General features: G+C 48.1%; 1 protein-coding gene across 1 annotated transcript; it reads right to left on the reverse strand.

Moving 5' to 3' along the window:
• Positions 1-3,765: 3,765 nt before the first annotated feature.
• On the reverse strand, positions 3,766-14,363 carry SLC2A2 (solute carrier family 2 member 2). Its single transcript, XM_085069037.1, has 11 exons — positions 14,205-14,363; positions 13,467-13,562; positions 12,686-12,942; positions 12,037-12,161; positions 11,170-11,285; positions 10,474-10,636; positions 9,855-10,042; positions 8,890-8,994; positions 6,822-6,923; positions 6,222-6,425; positions 3,766-6,017 (listed from the first exon to the last, which is right to left on the reverse strand). The coding sequence occupies exons 1-11, from the start codon at positions 14,217-14,219 to the stop codon at positions 5,826-5,828; spliced, it is 1,563 nt and encodes a 520-aa protein (XP_084925163.1). The 5' UTR covers positions 14,220-14,363; the 3' UTR covers positions 3,766-5,825.
• Between the last annotated feature and the right edge of the window lie 4,998 nt (positions 14,364-19,361).

Here is a 19,361-nt window from a genome sequence, read left to right on the forward strand (position 1 = left end):
GACATTCAGCGGCAGCAGTGTCAGCACCTGCTTCAGCCATCACCACCACAGGCTGCTGTGTGCTATCCTATGCTTTTTGCCTCAAGACCCCGAGTTTGTAATCTGCTCTAATGAGGTGGCTACACAAGGCACTTTTAACATCACATTTTTAAACAGTTCATCATGAGATGCGTGTTTTAGTCTTTGTGATCTGTTTGCCTGTGGTCCCATCCTTGGTTACACAGATCCCAGTACAAATTGTACAGCCAAGGAGTTAAGTTTGGTTCTCATTTACATGGAGCAACTTTATGAGGCCCCAGCACCATCTCCTTTAATCGAGCTTTCCTTGGATGATGCCTCACCCAGCCTGCTCTGGAGATGATACCTTTTATCCTGCCCATTTTACTGCTGTCTCAGTTGATAAGCAGAATCTGGGGCACCCTGTTAAGTGTTTTAACATGTGCGGTGTGTGTTTGTTTTACCTGCAAGTGTGTGACAAGTTGCACACAGCTTTAGGGCTTTTTATCCTCTAACAAAATACTTTGTGAGAAAAAGACCAACTGCTCCCAACCCAAACTGCAGCAGCCTGGGGCTAAGTACTACTGATAATTATTTTTTTCTCTCAACTATCAGTTGATAAATTTGGTTGATTTTCCACACTTAACAGATTCATTTTGAATTGCTTGAGAGATCTTCTGGGCTAAATCAAGTCTTTTTACTGAAGTGCAGCTGTAGATGGTATTTAGTTTTTCAGACACAAAACAAATATTCCAGGACAGCCTTTATCTGAGATTCAATAAAAAGCATTGGAAATCCAATCCATCAGTCATTGCCTGCAGGCACCGTTCCTTTGTCTAGATCAACATTTATTTTCTAAAATGTGTTTCTTGATAGTATTAATATGATTATCCTACTTTTCTATGCAAGAACAACAATTTGATTCAAAGCATATTTGTAAATAACATACCACGACCTTTCACATGTAAAGGTATTTTTTTTTCCAGTGTTGCACATCTGGATCACACACACACCTTTTCTTTCAAGTACGCTCAGGATGTTTTCAATCTTTGCTTCTCCTACCTGTGTCTTTAAAAAATGAAGAGGGATTAGAAAACTTTTGGAAGGTTTAAACTGAGTTGTGTCTGTTCTCAGTTATGTTCTGGAGAAGTGTGTTATGCCCTAAAGTGCCTCATCAAAGCCAAAGCTTGAGAATATGCATTTCAGCCAGCACAGGGGTAAACAGCCCACCTCGTTTCCAGAAACATCCCACCTTGTTTCCAGCCAGCCCAGTGCAAGGCATGACGTGGTGTCTAACCCCTGGGCTGTGGGGTCAGGTCACACGATTAGAAAAAACAGGGTATGAGCACAGCGGTGTAAACAGTCCTGTTCCAACCTGAGCAGTGCCTCTGCTTCAGCTGCTGAGCTGACTTTCCTGGGATCCCAGTGTGTCCTGACTCTTGGGGTGAGGGTTCACACCGGCTTCTGAGCGCAGCCTTGAGCAGCAGGACATGAGAGAGGCTGTGGATCGGTGATCCCCCTGCACAGGACAGTGCCACACTCAGCAGGCCCTCAGAGCTCCTATGTACATCGTGTCTGTGCGGCAGGAGTGGGGTCAGAGACTCTCTCCAGTGCCCTTGCTATAGGCACACACTCTGCCCCGGGCACTGTTTTGTTGCTGCCATTCACCTTGTGATTCCTGTGCCGAGCCCATGTCCGAATACCCAGGGAATTACCCAGTGCACACACCGGCGACCAGAGGCAAGCGGTGACAGTGCAGTGACACTGTGAGCTGGCGGGAACTGCTGTAACTGTAAGCTCCCCACAGGCAAGGAGGAAAGCAAAAAGTAACTCCAGCTGTTCCCTCCTCCTGGGGCTGTAGCAGTGGTGGAGCAGTGATATCCCACCCACGACCTGCGGGGACTTGATGCTTTTCACAGTCACAGAGCTGCTCTCTCTCCTGAGCAGTGTTCAGGGAGGCAAAAATGCAGGACACTACCCAAGCCTCAGGTCTGCAGTTGTATCTTCAGCCTGTAAAATTTAAGGACTGCTGATCTACAGCCAGGATTTATTGCCTCAGTGCTGGGGAGGAAATTTGTTCACTTCCAGCACAGCTACTCAGGCTGTACCTCTGGGTAAAATTTGCTAGCGTTGCTTCAGGATTTAGTGAAACACTTGAGAACACTCAGTTACCTTAAATTTAATCTGGTGCTTAGGCATTCTGCTGGATCCAGACCTGATGTCCTGCCTTGAATCCTCAGCTCCCATAGATTTCAGTGAAAGATAAGGAGATGGAAGACCTCAGAAAATTCATCATACCTCAAAGACTTTGTCCCTGCATACATAGTACTTGGGTTAGCTTCATCATTATCAGCTGTTTGACTCCAGAGATAGAGGGTATTGCTTCTCAGTGATGAAAAACAAGTTGAAGTGAGGCAGAAAAACCTGTGATAAATTAGTGTGAAGAGCGTTAATGGGGCCAAATGTTCTGAGTTTATTGAATTAGGGAAGGCAAACTAATTTTAAAATTAAGCCTACAGAGTGGGAGACCAGATACCGTTGGCACAACTAAAAAGTCTTAATGGCTGTCGTCTCAGCACATTAGGAAAACACTGTCAAAGCTCTTGCTGACAAGATGCTTTCTCAGGGATTATTAATTATATTGCATTATTAGCCAGGCATGGTATGAGAACATATTTAGCACGTTAACTAAAATGCAACGACCATTTAGCTAATAAGTTTGACTCGGTCTTTTAAATTTTCTTAATGATTAGCAACTTAGTAAAACTGTAATGGTGAGAGATAAAAATAATGATTCAACAAGCTGTGTCTCAAGAACAAGTTTTAACTGGAACTTGCATGTAGCAAGGACAGATAAAGTGTACAGTCCTAATTACCGGCCTGATGGGACAAGACAAAAGTAAACATATCTGCAGATTTAGCTGACTCTAATGACCCCGTCCTGTGTTGGCATATGGTTAAAGTGCTCTTGTGTTAGTTCAGCCCAGCTTGATCCTTCCACTGCAGCCATGGGGAGGACAAAGGGTCAGCAGTGCTGAACTCTGCTCATCCTGTCCCAGGCTGGAAAGAGAGAACTCCTTTACCTTCCACATGGCAGCTACTGCAAGGAAACACAGCCTGACACTCCATTTTCCTTAGGTGCCTCTGAACTCCCAGGCAGCTCTTCCAGGAAGTTCAACGCTGTAGCTATGGGCAATGTTAATGCTGTGGGCTTTGTTAAACTAATTTATGTCCCCCACTACAGTAATTGGATCAAGCTTTCATTCACCAGTGACACAGGAAAACAAGGACTGACTGCTCAGTGCTGACCAATAAATGGCCCCTCACTGCTGAGTTGCTGGCAGAGTTACTAATGCCCCGCAGACATTAGGAAGAAGCTTAGCAGAAGTTTAGGAAATAGTTTTGGACCCCCTATGTGGTTACTGGGAGCCCAGCCTGGCTGGGCCCTCAGAGCAGGAGGTTCTGCTTTGAACTCCACCTTTCCCCAAATGCTCCTTCTGCCTCTTGTGCCTAGAAAGGCCCCAGCACCAGGTTTTGGGCTGCTGAGTTCATCCTGGCCCAGAGCCAGCTCCCACCAGCTCCAGGGATGCCTCCAACCCCACAGTCTCACCTCTGGACCACCCATTTCAAAGGGATTTAACTGAGGGCTTGCACAGTTTTTACGTCTATGGGGCAAATGTGTCCTGCTAGGATAATAGATCCTATCTAGCGTTGGATGTATGTCTGAGATGTACAGAGGAGGAAAAAACAGCAGCACAAGCCAGCACATGCCATGGATGTTCTTCATCTTTTATCTAACAGACATAGATAACAATGCTGATACCAAGAACCCTCTTTTTCCCCTCTTTTTGTACATTCAGACAATCCATTATAATATTTAACTTACAGTAAACACTGTGGAGAGCTTCCAAGCCTGCTATGGCCACTGGTCTCACCTGGGGGGGAACCTGTGTGCAGCACACAGATGGACAGCTCGACACAGACCTGTGCCCCAGCTCCACTGCTCTCTTCTCAGCCCCAGCCTGGGCCTTGGTTCCAGCAGCCCTGCGTGCCCCATGTCGGACCTGAGTCACCCACCACTGCAGCACATGACAGCAGTGACCCAGTTCTCCTCTAGTTAAATCCCAGCAGTCACTCCAGCAAAGCTTTTGGTGCAATCTTACTGCTTCAGTGCACACACTGGGGCCAGACATTCCTTGCAGTGGACCTTGTGGCTGTTCTTCCTGCCACTTGGAAGTGACCAGGATTTGCTGCAGGGTCTTAATACTGAGAGAGTAAAGTCTACAAAGGACAAAAAGTTCAGGCACATGGAAAGGAGCATGAACCTCCCCTAAAACCAAATGCATAGCAGCAGCATGATCCTCCTCGGACCATCAATTCTGTGCTTTCCGTTATGCTTAATACTCTGTTACATTTTGGCCACTGCTATACCAGAAGCTGCGGTGAGCACACAGCAACCAAGCAATGCTGGTGTTTCATCTCTAAATAAATAATGGGTTTCTACCCTGAGAAAGTTGCTAGAAAGTAACCTGGTATCACAACAAGGAACATACAAATCTTAAAAGTCAAGCACAGAGCAGGCTTTTACAGTGGTTCCAACACATCCCCCCAAAAAAGGAAGAAAAATCCTTGGAGTTTGATTCTGCCACATAAAAGTGTCTCATAATAAGCAAAAGGAGCACAAACAAGGCTATGGAAACAGAACGACCTCCTGACTGCACACTATCTTAGCCGAAGCACATCCAGCCAGCAAAATGCTAAGTGATACAAAGTGGGAGTTGGATAAGTGGCACCTTCCAGTTAACCTTCCAATACCCATTTCTTCTCTGGGTCATCATTAATTGTTGCTCTACAGGCAGCCTGAATCCTTGGCTGGACCTGGAGCCTGTGGGTCTTGAGCACTGTATGAAATGAAGGAAAGGCAGGTGCAGAAGGGGAAGGAGGTGTCCTGGAGATGGTCACACCAGGGAATGTGTGGCAGCAGGACTTGAGTCTCCTCACATGGAGACCAGGAGGGCCCAGGCCGCTTGTGTGGTCGGTGTTGTGCTGTGCCTTGTGCTGCAGCAGGGAGAAAGGAGAGAGGAAAGGCTTACTGGGAGGAAAGAGGGTGCTAAATAGTCTGGCTGAAATGTAAGGAAAATGCCCATCAGCCCAACCACAGTTTCTAAGATTCTCCTAAAAATATTGTGACTGAGAAATCCTTATGAGATAGGACAGCATTTCCATAATGCACAGATAGCAAAGCAAATGAGTTACATCCCAAGCAGTTCAGGTGGGATCCACCTTCGTCCTCTGCAGAAGCAAGAGTAAGGGGGAGTTTGCTCCACCTGTTTTCCTTAGCACCTGGGGGGATCAGTGCTGTGTGCTGGTGGCACAACTGCATGAGCAGTTGGATTCTAAAGGCACCAGGTCACTCAGCAGAATGAAGTAGAGAAATGGGGATAAAAGGTGAAAACATGAGGCTGCAGCATCAGCCAACCCCTCTTTCCTTCATTTCAGCTAAGAGATGGCCCTGCTCAATGCCATCTGGTAAGATCATTGTCCCACTGGCCTCTTCCAGCGGGGCATGGAGACACACATGTAACATACTCCTCCAGTCCTTTCCCTGGCTCTTCCTCCAGCCCAGTTGTACCAAGTGTCTCAGAGTAAAATGCCAGGTTACCACCTATGGCTGGGAGGTGTGAACCACAGCAGCCAGAAGGAATCCGATGGATGGATCCTCCTGGTCTGCCAGCTGCAAGGTTTTTGTGAAATGAGACTTTTGCCCAACATTCTTCCCATGGTGCCTGAAGGAGGTCCAGTCTCTCCTTTCTGGGTGTGTGGGGTGTCTATGCCTCCTCGCTCCTTCGCAGGTCTTGCAGCTCAGTCATGGCTTTGGCCGAGAGCTTCTTGCGGCGGAACACGGCTGCGATCTCCTCAAAAGACTTTCCTTTAGTCTCTGGTACTTTGAAGTACGCAAACAGAAAGAAGACGAGGAGCAGACCCGCGAAGATCACAAACACGTATGGTCCACACAGATCCTGCAGTGGGAAAGTGGGAACAAGGGACACCACCATCAGCACCGCAGGGATGGCTTCCCCTTCCTACCCTGGCTGGTTGAGGTGCCCAGCCAGGCTAGAGCATGGAGATCTGGGAGGCACATCCACATCCTGCTGGCCTGTTTTGGGAGCCCAGCAGTGGGGTCATGCCAGTTGTTTATTTGTATGGTTTGAGGGATTTCTTACCGCTATGTACTGGAAACACATTCCCACGATGAAGTTGCAGGCCCAGTTGCAGAAGCCGGCGACGGCGATGGCGGCAGGGCGTGGGCCTTGGCTGAACAGTTCGGCAACAATAAACCAGGGGATGGGCCCAGGCCCCACTTCGAAGAAGATGACGAAGAGGAAGATTGCGACCATGCTGACGTAGCTCATCCAGGCAAACTGGCTCTGCAAGAGTTTGGTGTTATAGTCCCAAAGCAACTCTCATTAATTATCACTAGTTACTTTATTTAGGATTCTTTTTCAGAAATTTCTTTCTATTCAGACAAATTGGGACTGGCTGTGAATGATTAAGGATCTAAACTCTTGTGCTGGCTGGGCGTGTGGTGCCAGCCTTGCTGCTTGCAGGAGTTCACAGCCATCAGTTCAGCTGTTCCTTTGAGCTCTCTCCTTGACTGAATGAGGCAGAACGGCACCCTTTAATAACCAGGGTATTCAGCAAAGGAACCCACCCCTTAGTTGTTTTTCATCTTGACAGGGGCTTTTACCAGTGGCTTTGACTGACTTTGGTGGGATCTTCTCTTGTTTACAAACTATGAAGAAAACATGGACAGAAATCCTTACCAGAAGCACAAGTCCAACTGTCATGGCCACGGCGCTGACTAACATGCCCATCAAACCAGCCAGGAACAGGGACCGCCTGCCTGCCTTCTCCACCAGTAAGACCTGTAGAAACACATGCAGCAGCTCAGTGTCCAGGACCACCAGTCTCAGGATAAGGTCCATTAGCAATAGTCATCTGTTACGTCCTGCCCTTTTGGCTCTCATGGTAGAGATTTATGTGCTGGTTTCCAAGTGCCAGAAACTCTGCTGGTGGCTGCTGGGGAGCCAGACTGAGCAGTCACCCTGCCAGGGGCAAGGCAAAGGCACATACACTGAGAGCCTGTGTGTTTCCAAGCTCTTGGGACTTTCCACCCTTCCTACGCATGAATTGCTGACTGGATTTTTTATCTCTCTCTTTTACTTTTTTTCTTCCAGGAACTAAAAAGATGGCTTTTTCTTAACTCATTGTAATGGACTCCAGTCATCTCGCCCAGCTTTTGACAGGTACCTAAGTCTGTACCAGACACCTCACCTGACGGGGAGCTGTAGGTCCCTCCAGAGGACAGTGCAGCTGGCCTGGCCTAACTGTGCACCAGCCTCCGAGCCTGTCTGCTCCTTCCCCTCTGCTCAAAAGGACACCTCTGGCCAGCAGCTCCACCTTTCCTGCCATTGCAGCCATGATTTACACTTCCAAGAGACTGTCTCTTTTGCTGGAGGCAGTTCATGTGCTGACATGTGAAGTAGCAGAAGATGAATCTGTGCTCCCTTCTCCTCTTGCCAAGGTCCACCCGTCTGTCAGTGCTTCTGCCTTTTGATCTGGGTCTGTCATTTATTGACTAAGGCAGGTAATTTTTAAGTGCTTATGGCCAAAAGAAGCAAAGAGCAAATGCCCAGGGCTGTAAGTGTGACAGCTCTGGGGTGGGGATTGAACTGCAGGACACCCTCCATGCTGAAGAAAGGCTTCTTCCAGCTGCACACCTCTGTTCCTCATTTCACAATAAACATCATATTTTTTCCTCAGTACAGGGCCTGTGATGGACTTTCTCTAAAACAGGTTCACCCCAAAACCTCCTGTCACACATGCTGGAGTACAGATGGTTTGGGTTGGAAGGGACCTTAAAACTCATCCGGTTCCAACCCCCTGTCATAGGCAGGGGCACCTTCCACAAGACCAGGTTGCTTCAAGCCCCATCCAACCTGGCCTTGAACACTTCCAGGGATGGGGCATGCACACCCTCTCTGAGCAACCTGTGCCCATGCCTCCCCACCCTCACAGAGAAGAATTTCTTTCTAAAATATAATCAAAACCTGCTCTCTTTCAGTTTAAAATGATTGCTCCTTGTCCTAAATCTCTTGGAGCTGTGTATTTCTGCCTTGCAGCCAGCCCTGCATCATTTCAGTGAAAGTCCTTTACTCTGTAAATCTCTCGAGAGATATGAGGGAAATGGGCTTGGCATTTCCTGATCTTATATTAATTGCCACATTATAAAACTAATTGCCAGCTGATAGGAATTGTGGTAATTCTCTCAGGAGAGAGACAAACAAAAGGAAAGTCTGTGGAAACAGAACCATCCCTTTATTGCTGCAGAGCTCTGCCTAGATAGGATGAGGATAGGTTCTGGATTACTTTTATTACTGTGGAATAGCCTTGGATATCACTCGTGCAGGTGCTATGTACATACAGAAAACAGTTTGAAAGATAACAGGTAAGGGCAGACTGTGAGCTGGTGACTTCCTCATCACAGCTCCCATCCCCTGCAGGCTCCCTGGGGGAACAGGACCTGCAGAACTGCACTCTCAAGGGCAACTTCTATTTTGGGCGAAAGTGCTGAGTTTTCAGAGCTTCCCTGAACACAGTGGTGCAGTTTCTACTCCCGAGGCATTTAGCAGTGCTGATCAATAGCAACATGCTCTATGTCAAGGCTTGAATTTTCAAATTAAATTTACCCAGGGAATGGTTTTTCCCTGTAAGGTGTTCAGGGTGAGTCCTGCAACACTGCATATCCCAGCTCCAGGATAAAACCACATTTCAAAACCACATTGTAGGTTACATGTCTATGTAGTCCAGGGGGCAGAAGTATTTACTTACAGAGATAACAGTGAAGACTGTGTTCACAACTCCAACACCGATGGTTGCATAAACTGGTTGGTCAACCCCAGCTCTCTCGAAAATGTTTGTGGAGTAGTAAAAGATCTATCAAAATACATCAAGATGAAGGATTAGGCAACAGCGCTGGTGAAACTTTTTGTTCTTCTGAGGAAAGAGTTGCGCTTGCGTGACTGAGATGTGGCGTAATTTAATTATGATTAGTTTTTCAACTTTTAACGGCTTGTTATAATAATTAAAGCTGAAAATTTCAAAGGAGCCTGAGGGAGTTAAAAATCCTGTTGAAATTCCCCTCTTGAGCTACTGCATTTGCACATTAAAACTGTTTTCTTCTATGTAGCCCATGGTTAATCTTAAAATCCAGATCACCAGCACTGAGCACCGAAGACAAATATCTTAATATGACCGAGTTTTACATGAATGTTTAAATATTCTCATTGCAATGACTCCCATTTCTTCCTTCGCTCCAAGAATAAGGTGATTCCTTTCCGGTGAAAGTTAAGGGCAGGAGGTAAATGGATGTCTGACCCAATGGCAGGTGGATGGGGTGGGCATGGCTGGGAGCCAGCTAGGCTGGGCATCCCTGTGTGCTACTTAATGCTTCTGGGTGTCAAATGGTGATTTCTGGTATTCCAGGAGGTGAGGCAAAAACGGTTTACCTAAAAATGGCTAGAAAATAGTGATTCTGTGGTGAGCATGATGTCATTCAAGAGAGTAAACTGCTGACGAACTTGGGTAGGTGGGCAGTCATGGGAGGGGTTTTGTGCTGGACTCCCTCCACCCCTCTCCCCTCCTGCCCTCCCACAGCCAGCTTGGCAGGGACCAAGGAGCCCACTGCAGCCATGGGAAAGCCTTCTTTCATCCCTGCATGGCCTGGATGGAGCCAGAGCTGCCCTTTCATGCTCAGCATGGATTTCTTGAAAGACAAACGTTTTGGGGAGACTCACCGCATTGATTCCTGAGAACTGCTGGGATATTTGCACCATCAGCGCCACAATGACAGCCTGCCTGTACTTGGAAGAGGTGAAAAGCTGTCTTATGGAGACTTTCTTCTCACTAGCAGCTTCTTGCTTTTCCTTTTCCATCTCTTCAATCTCTTTCATCGGATCACAGTTTCCTCTAAGCCTTTTCAAATCTTAGGGGGAAAAAAATGATTGACATTTTATTTTCAGTAGTAGAAAAGGTCTAAGTAAGGACAAGAATCTCTTTAGCCAAAACTCAGGGTAAGCCAACCACATGGACAGCCGTGTCGTCTTGCTCTCAGGGTTCCTATGGCACATCTAAGGATCCAGAGTGTGTCTGCTTGGTCAGGGGCAGCAGCACATCAGCTCTGCAAGAGCCCCAAGACATCACTCTCAAGCCTCATCCCTCAGCAGTGCTGCTTTGTCCCATGCAAACATCTCAGTGGTTTTTGGTCCAGAGCTAGTTTGTACCTCAGGAGCTCAGAGCATGAGATGGAGCAACCACAGTCACATGGGAGTCCTCAGCTGGGCTTTTCCTTCTGTTCTTAATATTATCTACAGTGTAAAAACAACTCTAGACAAGCCCAGAATGTGTCTTCCTTACTTTTTTTAGCTTCTGCCACCTTCCCCAGTTTGATGTAAAGGTATCGAGGGCTCTCAGGGCACAGTAACAGCAGGAAGAACTGCAGCACAGCAGCCACTCCAGACAGACCGAGGAGCAGAGGCCACATCTCGTCATTGCCCAGGAGAAAGTCTAGTCCAAGGACCTGGAATAATTGAGGCATATTTGAATGGATCAGTTTGCACCCTAAGAAAAGAAAGTGATTGAACACTATGGCATTTTGAGGTAGGAGAGAAGTAGAAGCAAATACCAACTCTTATTCTGGATGTGTTTGTTTTCTGTACATTTCTGTGCCTAGCTGTTGTGTAGCTGGGACTTGTGCCATGGTGGACGATGCTGATGGGAGCTTTGGGCTCCCTGCTTCCCTGAAGAAGCCATTTTTGAGAACCTGATTATCAGGGGTCTCATGCTCAGGCTCCAGCCTGACACTGATGAGATGCTGAAAAAAGCTTCCTCAGGGAGAGGAGAAGTTGTTTGCAGAAGTATTTTTTATTTCTTGAGAAGTCATCTATGTTAAGACACCTCTTACTCAAGGCAGCGGTTTAATCCCATTAGAGCAGATTGTTTTGTGCACTGCTTCAGTTTTGGGATGGAATGGTGAGCAGTGCTCCTGTACATCACTGGGGTCTCCCTAATCTCTGAAACACCCTTTCTGGATGTGTGTGTTTTCCTTCTTACCTGGCTGAAGAGGATACCCATGACAATAGCAAGCTGGTGCAGCGTCCCCATCGCTCCTCGAAGGGCCGTGGGAGAGACCTCGCTGACATACATGGGCACAAGTCCAGAGGAGAGCCCTACACGGAGCACACATGGGTGTCACCTCTTCTAGACACAGCAACCAGCAGAAATCACTTCCCAAACAGGAAAGGAGGATGGAGCCTGTGTGTTGCACTCCACACCCCATCAAGCCCCTCACGCCTGGCTGGGAACCACCTACACCATAGGAAGGTGCTGGGATGTCCCTGGATTCAGAGCTCCAAACTAGGAAGTCTTTTTACTTGAACACACACAGCAGAGCACAGAGCAGGGATTGTCTGCTGGGAGAAGTTACCACAGGGCAAAGAGCTTTCTTAAAACTTGCCTTGAAACTTCGGAGTGGAGTATTGTATTTGCATACCAGTAAAGAGTAAAGTGGTAAAGAGCTGTCATTTCTAAGCTAATTCAAATGTAATTCCCTATTACTTGCCAGCTATTTTATCATCTCTGTGCACAGTACTCCTGTGCTCTCTGTCTAGGGAACCTGTTAACCAGCCTGGCTAATGATGTGCTCTTAGAGCAGCCACCATCAAGATCCAGCCTTGAGATACAGAAGGACTCACTCCTTTCTAGGGCGTGTCAATTAAACCAATTTCATGATAGACCCAACCCAAATACTTCTGGGAAAGATTCTGGATCGAGAAGGACAGACATAGGAAGAAGAGGGAAATTCCACCTGTGAAACCCCTTCTATACTAAAAAAAGGATTAGAAAATATAAGAAATTCTGAACAGCACCCAGCCCCCTGCCAAGGCACTGCTTTCAATGCCTGACCCAGCCTGGACTCACCGCAGTACAGCCCTGTGACTGCTCTCCCAGAGATGATGAGGATGTGGGATGGCCCAAATTTCGCCAGCCCCATGAGGAGGTTCCCAGCAACGGAGAGGACATTCACCACCAGCATGGCTTTCACCCTGTAAGGCAGCGGCAGCACAGCTCCTCTGGCACCTCGCTCAGCCAAAGCGGCCATTGCAACATGCAAGAGGAGCTACAGAGTGACTTAATCAGCACTACAGGGGAAAAAAATTACAGTAGGCACTGCGAAATACGAGGCTGGGGTGCAGAGTAGTTAAAATTATGTTATAGATTTTACTATACATCCTGTGCAAGTGCCATTCAGATGTCCTCCTCTTCCTTTTGCCATGGAAAGAAAAGGGGGAATTCAGATGTTAATCAAGGCTGCTCATCAGCTGCTCTCTGAAGTGCTCAGGTTGCAATAAAACGTCGGATTTAGAACTGAGGATTTTAATAAGCCCAACCTCTGTGATGGTTGAAGCAGTATTTTGGAAGTTGGAGGGTATTTTCCTTTTTATTCTGAATTGGGGGAAATAACACAAATTGTATTTCTATGGAGAGGAAATGGTTCTATGGGAAAAAAAAAATCTATCAGAAGGGTTTGGGCTGTGGCACAGAGTCACAGCACACACATGCCTCTCACCTCCCGAGCCGGTCGCCGATCCAGCCCACGGTGAAGGAAGAGACCACACCGCCAATGGCAAACACGGACACGGACAGGGACCAGTACATGGTGAGGATGTGTGAGGAGCTAGAGAGGTCCTCGCTGATGTCAGTCAGGGGTGGGAGTGTGCCCTCTGTGCCAGCCTGGGGGAACGTGCCATCCTCCCCAGAGGCATTGGTGGCATATCTGTGTGGGGGGACGATGCCCAGCACACGTGCATAGTGCGCTTCTATCACCTGTGACAGGCAAAGAAAAGAAACACCGTCAGCTCAGAACTATAACCATCCCCAACTCCTGGTTTGGTTTATTTTCTGTCTCAGGAAAACTTTTCATGTCAGGCTCTGCAGGGGTGAAATCTTGGAGCCCCCCCCATCTCCAAAACACCCAGATCCCAGCAGGGAGGGGCTGTATGGACAGGCACAGAACATTCCCCCTCCTGGGGCGGGGGTGAGCATGTTGTCTGGATTTGGCACTGGATTTGGTGGAGGGGTGCAGTCCCTCGGCCTGGGCACAGGGATCGTATTGCAGTGGGGACAGATCCACAACAGGCAGATCCTCACTCCCTTCCCTGGGGAAGTGCCAGTGCAGGGTCCTGGCCGTGTTCTCACCCTGTTGCCTGATCATGGGGGCTTTGTTCTGCAGGGGAGACTGCCTGGGAAGGGACAGAGCCCTCCTGACGGCTTCTGCAAGGGACAAACTGACCCTAGCTGCCCTGAAGGTGTAGTTCCTTGGCCATGCACTTGTTAGAGGCTTGACTTACCTTCTGTGGGGCATTAATGACCCCCAGGCCGTAGCCAAACTGGAAGAAGCCCAACACTGCAGTGAAGACTGAGAGGACCAATGTTCCTGTGAGGTGCTGGGGAAGGAAGCAAAGACCAACCTCATCGTACTGTCCTAACAGTGCCTCAAACTGGGGGAGGACTGCATCCTGTCCCTGTCCCCAATGGACCTTGCTGCCCAGCTGGCTGGGACAGTGGCATCCAGGGGTACTGCTGCAGCAAGACAGGTGGTTGGCTCACTCCAAAGAAGGAAAGCCCCCGGGGCAGAGTGGTGTTGCCACACAATGACAGTCCAGCTCTCCCTGCTGCTCTGCCCATCCTGGCCCTGGAGCTCTCAGGATCCAGAGCTCTGCCCAGTACAGCAGTGCAAGAAGCAGCAGCAGTATGTCATACCCCATCCCCACCCCTGGAGCAGGGAAACAAACACCGACAAGAGCTGGGAAAAAACCACCAAAAAGATGTTTTTCAGCACTGTTTCAAGCATTGTTTCCTCCCATCACAGTTAAAGTTATCCAATGAGCCAACAGAGCTCTTAAAAATAAAAAATAACCCCTTGGCCCCTTTTCCCCTTTGCCCCTGTGCACAATTAATTAGTGGAGGAGATTATTTCTTGGTTGGTTTTGGTTTTGGCAAGGGATTGCTCAGTACTGGGCACCTGCAGAAATTTTAGTCATTTCACTAGAAACTCTAGTGTGAAAATACCACCGAGCCATGATTACCTTCTCTGTCTGCATCTTCGTTTTCTCATCCACCCCACAGCTCCTCCGTTCTCCTCCTGGGAACAGTCACTGTCCTGGGCTGCAGAGGAAGGTGAGGGCTTGGGCAGGGAAGGAAGGACAGCAGAGCTGGGATGGAGGCAGGAAAACAGGCTGGTGCTTGGAGAGATGGGACTATATCAACTCTGGAGTTAATGAGAAACCCAAGTCTTCCACGCATTATTTGGCCACCGCTCAGCTCAAAGCAGCCACCACCAATCCCCGTGTTTGGGACGCACATGGAGCAATGGGAGACATAGAGTGGATCTGGAAAATTCAAATGACCCAGCTGCAGGGGTGGTTTGGGGCTGTCCCTCAGTTGAACAGTTGGAAATGTGACATGCCAGGAGCTTGAGAACATACTAAAGCCTGTTTCGAGATGCTCAGCACCTTCCTCGGTTTCTGTGCTGGGTGTACATGTCACATCACAATCCTCTTGCTGAATCAGGAAGAAGAAACCCCTCCAGCATATGTAGCAAAGCAGCTAGAAAATGACTAAGTGTTTTATTTAGATAGCATTTAGCACCTGCTTTAAAATATATTCATGTGTATATATCACATACAGAGCCACATATAAACACAGATGCATCCAGGTCTCTCTGTGTATGCATACACAGACACCTGCACACACAGAGTCCCCTCAGCATGCAGTTCTAATGCCAGTACACACCTATCAAAGGAGACAGCTGTGTGTGTATGTGGACAGAAAACATAGCAAAATTACCCAGAACATTACAATGAAAGAGGTTTTCATTAAAAATCTCACAGTGGTGTGAACACTGAGCTTTTCCACACCATCAGCTGATGGCTGTGCTGTCAAATATTGCAGATTCTGGGAAATACTGCCAGTGCTGCCAAATACTACTGATGCTGCCAAATATTTTTGCCTTGGCTCACTCGGTTTTTATGAACTTTGCACATCTGCACAAGCTGGTCTGAGCTGGTCTCGCTCTGGCTCTGTCCTTGACGTGGTCAGAGAGAGGAGCTGCAGGGCCGGGGGGGACAGTGGCATCCTTAGCGGTAGCAGACCGTGCCAAAGTCTGAGTCAGCCGGGAAGGTGATTAATGCTGATTAAAGTCATTATCTTCCAGATCAGCCCCTCATGGGTCCAGCAGCCAAGTTACAGCACTCATTGGATGATGCTCTCAGTCAGCCAGGCTTCACATGGGCACAAAATGTACTTTCTACAGAGGAAGAGCCAGAGAAAAAACAACAAAGATGAGTGTAAGACCACTAATCTTTGCACTGGTCTCCAGTGAAGTAAAACTTTAACTGGAGGAGAAAAGTTCATTGCATTAAGCAGGCTTTGATTCCAGCCACAGCACCTGCATTCCCCTCTTGGGTTGGTGTAGCTGTGACAGGAAGGGCCCCAAGGCTGAGCTTTTTAGTTTTCCCCAATATTTGTCCTTCCTGATGAGATCTTTGCCAATGGTGTTTGTTTGCTCACTGTGTGTGGATACCCAAGCATTTACAAGCAGTTTCTTTGCATTGCAGTTAAATACCTTCACAATAGGACTGGCAGGATTTGACAATTACCAGGCTGCTCAGGCTTCAATCAGAAAACAAATGGGAGCCCTGACCCAAGACCCCAAACTGAAACCCTCAGGCACTGTGAAATCCTGGCCAGGACAGATGTCCCCATCCAGGATTCCCATGTACCACTAGGATTCCCATGCTGTTGCAGGTACCAGGCCAAGAGCTTTCCCTCCCCACTCTTCCCAACCTGCCACAGCTGGAGGGATCAAAGGCCACCAACATACCAGGAGCAGGGTGGCCTTTCCATGTCCTCCCCACTGCTGCTTAGAGCAGAACATTCCAGTAATCCTCCTTCCTGAGGAGGGGGTGTGGAGCAGCTGGAGCAGTGCTGGGGAGGCACAGGTGAGCGTCAGTCACCTCCCCAGGAGCAGCCCTTCGACTTCCATGGAAACTTTGGATGCCAAAGGCTGGAAGCCCCACAGCCACATGTATCCCTCAGCCAGGTATGGTGGCAAAAGGCATGGAGCTATCCTGGGGTTTTCCCATCCCTCCCTGGCCCCTCTTACCCTCCCTGCCAGGCCAGATGCTGTGAGCCAGGGCTGCCTCCCCTCTGCCACTGAGCCCCTGGCTGGTGCCAGCTGGGCTGTGACACACTCCTCCACAGCCTGGCCCCAGGCAATTTAAGCACATATTTAGCTCTCAGTGGCACTAACAGACATCAGGCCCTGTGCTTCTCTGAACAGGGGGCTGGATGAGAATGTGCTGATTAGCAGAGGCCAGCTTGAGGCTGGTCCTGAGACTCATGCATGGGAACGTTTGGTGTGTAAATCTGCCCACTTCCCAAAGGGACTGACTTAGCTTGGAAAACAGAAACACAATGTTCATATAGGAAAGAGCACCAGCCTGGCTCCACCAGGATGACTGACCAGCCCATCAAACCTCTTGCATGTCTGACAGCCAGTTGTGATCACAGTCCAGAGGGTGCAGAGTGGCACAGCACAGCCCAGAGCAACACTGATCCATCCCATGGCTGGTGAGCCTGGCCAGGCAGTGGTTAAGTGATTGGCAAACAACAGTGCCTGCATTACTGCTAATGCTTTATTTAAATAATAAAATGCAAGGACTGTGCATAACTTTAGTCAGGCAGAATTGCCATGCTTATTGTCTACTCTTTGTTGTGTGTACTGTAATGGGTGGTGTTGATAATCTAAGCTGTGTGATAAAAGCAATGGGATAAAGTTTATGGTTGGGCTCTGCTTTTGAACAGCTGAACACGTTTGTCACCTCAGTGGAAGGAATTCAAAGACTGCAGAGGGGCTGTGAGGCTATCCCCAGGTGCTGGGTAATTTGCACACCCATTTTACTGCCTCTGGGTCATTCAGAGACAGCTTTGATGTTAAAAACAAAAGGAAAAGTATGCCATAAACCAAAACAAAACAAAGGAAAAAAGGTAGATCTGGTCTCTAAGACTCTGGCTCTAAGAGCAGGCTGATGTAGCACATCAGTGGCTGGCACAAACCCAAAATTATGTGTGTTCATTTCTCCTCCCTAAGCACATCAACTGGGGCAGGCAGCAGTGCTGGGGCCACATCAGACAGCAGCTCAGGCTGATAAAACACATTTAGGAGAGAGAATTTGGCGCATTTACAGCACTGCTGTAAAGATACTGGAGGTTAATGAGCCCCTTCCCACCCCCCAGCTCTGGGTGGTGCAGCATCTCCTGGAACAGAAAAACTGGGAAGCAAACCCAGCAAACCTCTCCTGCTGCAGGCCCTGACTGCCCAGATGGAAGTGGCAGCACAGGGCAGGATACAGATGCTGCAGGGCAGTGGTGGCTGTGACAGGCATCTTATGCCAGGAACTGCATCCTTATTGCTGAGGAACCTCTGCTGGATCTCCTCAGAGGAGCTGTGCCCAGATGGGTGCCTCACCCTGCACACAGGCAGGGTATGGCATAGGTCTCTGCTGGCCTACATGATGCTCACACTGGCCCCAGTTACAGAGCATCAGATTGCTGCACGAGCAGGAAAGGACCTTAAGTGGGCTCATGTCAAGACAATGAACTGCAGCACAACTTCAACAATTTCCAGCAACCAGTGCTGCTCTGGGGTTGGGCCAGGGTCACCTTGAGTATCCCTGTTCTGTCCCAAAATACAGTCTCAACCCCCAAACCATCTAACAAGAAAAAGGCCACTTGATAATAGTTCTGAAACAGGTTTGAAAACATTCAGTTCCCGCAAGCAAATGTTACAGCCTTACCTCTGAGCATCCTTCCCTTGGCAGTGCTACCCAGCATCTCCCCAAGGTGCTGGAACTAACCAGGGCCCTTGCATGGCCTCATACCAGCTCTTGGGGCTTTTCTTCCATTCACCATGACTCTTCTCTGAAGTTCATCCAGTATTTCACAGCAACTCTGTAAATAATTCTATCTGCAACAGGCTCAAGTGACCCTTGCATGCAGAGACATTACTGCTTTTTCCTCCTGCAGCACTGCACAGCTGAACAAATCAATTTCCTTTCCTGGGCAAAAAGTCCCAGGAACAGGGTTTTAAAATGAGCCCCAGGTTTTATTTCTTTGAACACTAATAGTAAGTAGTTTCTGAGAGCATTGGTCAACCATAAGCACGTTTTACTTACAGCAAAAGACAAGCAAATCAAAGCTAGGAATATTTGAAGGAGAAAGCATGTCTTTATAATAATCATGGGCTGATTTTGTAGAAGAGCAGTAGTTTTCAGGTGGTGATGGTCCATCAAGACATCCCTTAGCCACTGCTCACTGCTGGGCAGCACAACAGGGAACATGTCCCATCTCCCTGCACTCATCCTGTTCCCAACCACCACCTTCCCAAGAGTCTCCAGGCAAAGAGCATAGTGACTGGGAGCCCTGAAAATCCCCTTTACCTTCATGCCCTCCAACACCCCAGGTTTGATTTATCCAAACATAAAAGGCATGGCTTAATGGTGAAGTTTTGTGTTTTATTGTGTTTGGCACCAGAAAAGCATTTGCTCTGTGTTATCTCCATACACACATGCCATAGACAAGACTGTGGTAATATTGGCTTCTTGTGATTTTTGTTTCAAATGATTCTGAGATTTAAAAAAATACATTCACAAACCACCTGTTTCGTTTAAACTCAACGACTTCCTTCTATTTCATCACTGTACCCAAACCCACATATAATTAAAAAAAAAAAAATCATCCAAAGCTGTGCATTTGTCACTTGAAGTAGAACAAAAACACCCCCAAACAGTTATCAGTTTGCAACACAATAAAAGCTCTGGGCTTTATTTGATTCGTATTTAACCACAATGAAAATACAAAGAGCTGGTGGCAATCAGTGTTTGTGATGGATTTGTATGGGGTTTGAATACCAGTTTTGTGATCCTGTGGCCATCCCCACACTCTGCAGGCTGCTCCAGCCCAATGGGAGGGTGCTGGTGCTAGAAGACACCCAAAAAGTACATCCCACCTGTTCTTCCCTGGACTCCACATATTGGGAGTCCCACGCTGGCAATCCCTGTGGTACCAAACCCTGACACTCTGCCCATGGAATGCTTCAGGTGAGGGTGGCCCAGCCCATCCCATCCCTACCACCCTGCATCACCTCTTACCCTTGATAAAGATTCAAGTTTGACCAAGTCCTG

Source organism: Lichenostomus cassidix, chromosome 9 (genome assembly GCF_008360975.1).
Source record: "Lichenostomus cassidix isolate B80296 chromosome 9, HeHo_3.0, whole genome shotgun sequence".
Lineage (NCBI taxonomy): Eukaryota > Metazoa > Chordata > Aves > Passeriformes > Meliphagidae > Lichenostomus > Lichenostomus cassidix.

What these genes read in the sequence shown, in the direction of transcription:
- SLC2A2 (XM_085069037.1), bottom strand. An exon ending in TGGGTATCCTCTTCAGCCAG is followed by an intron (nt 10,637 to 11,169) that starts GTAAGAAGGAAA and finishes CAATTATTCCAG; the next exon opens with GTCCTTGGACTAGACTTTCT. An exon ending in GGTGGCAGAAGCTAAAAAAA is followed by an intron (nt 10,043 to 10,473) that starts GTAAGGAAGACA and finishes TTTCCCCCTAAG; the next exon opens with ATTTGAAAAGGCTTAGAGGA.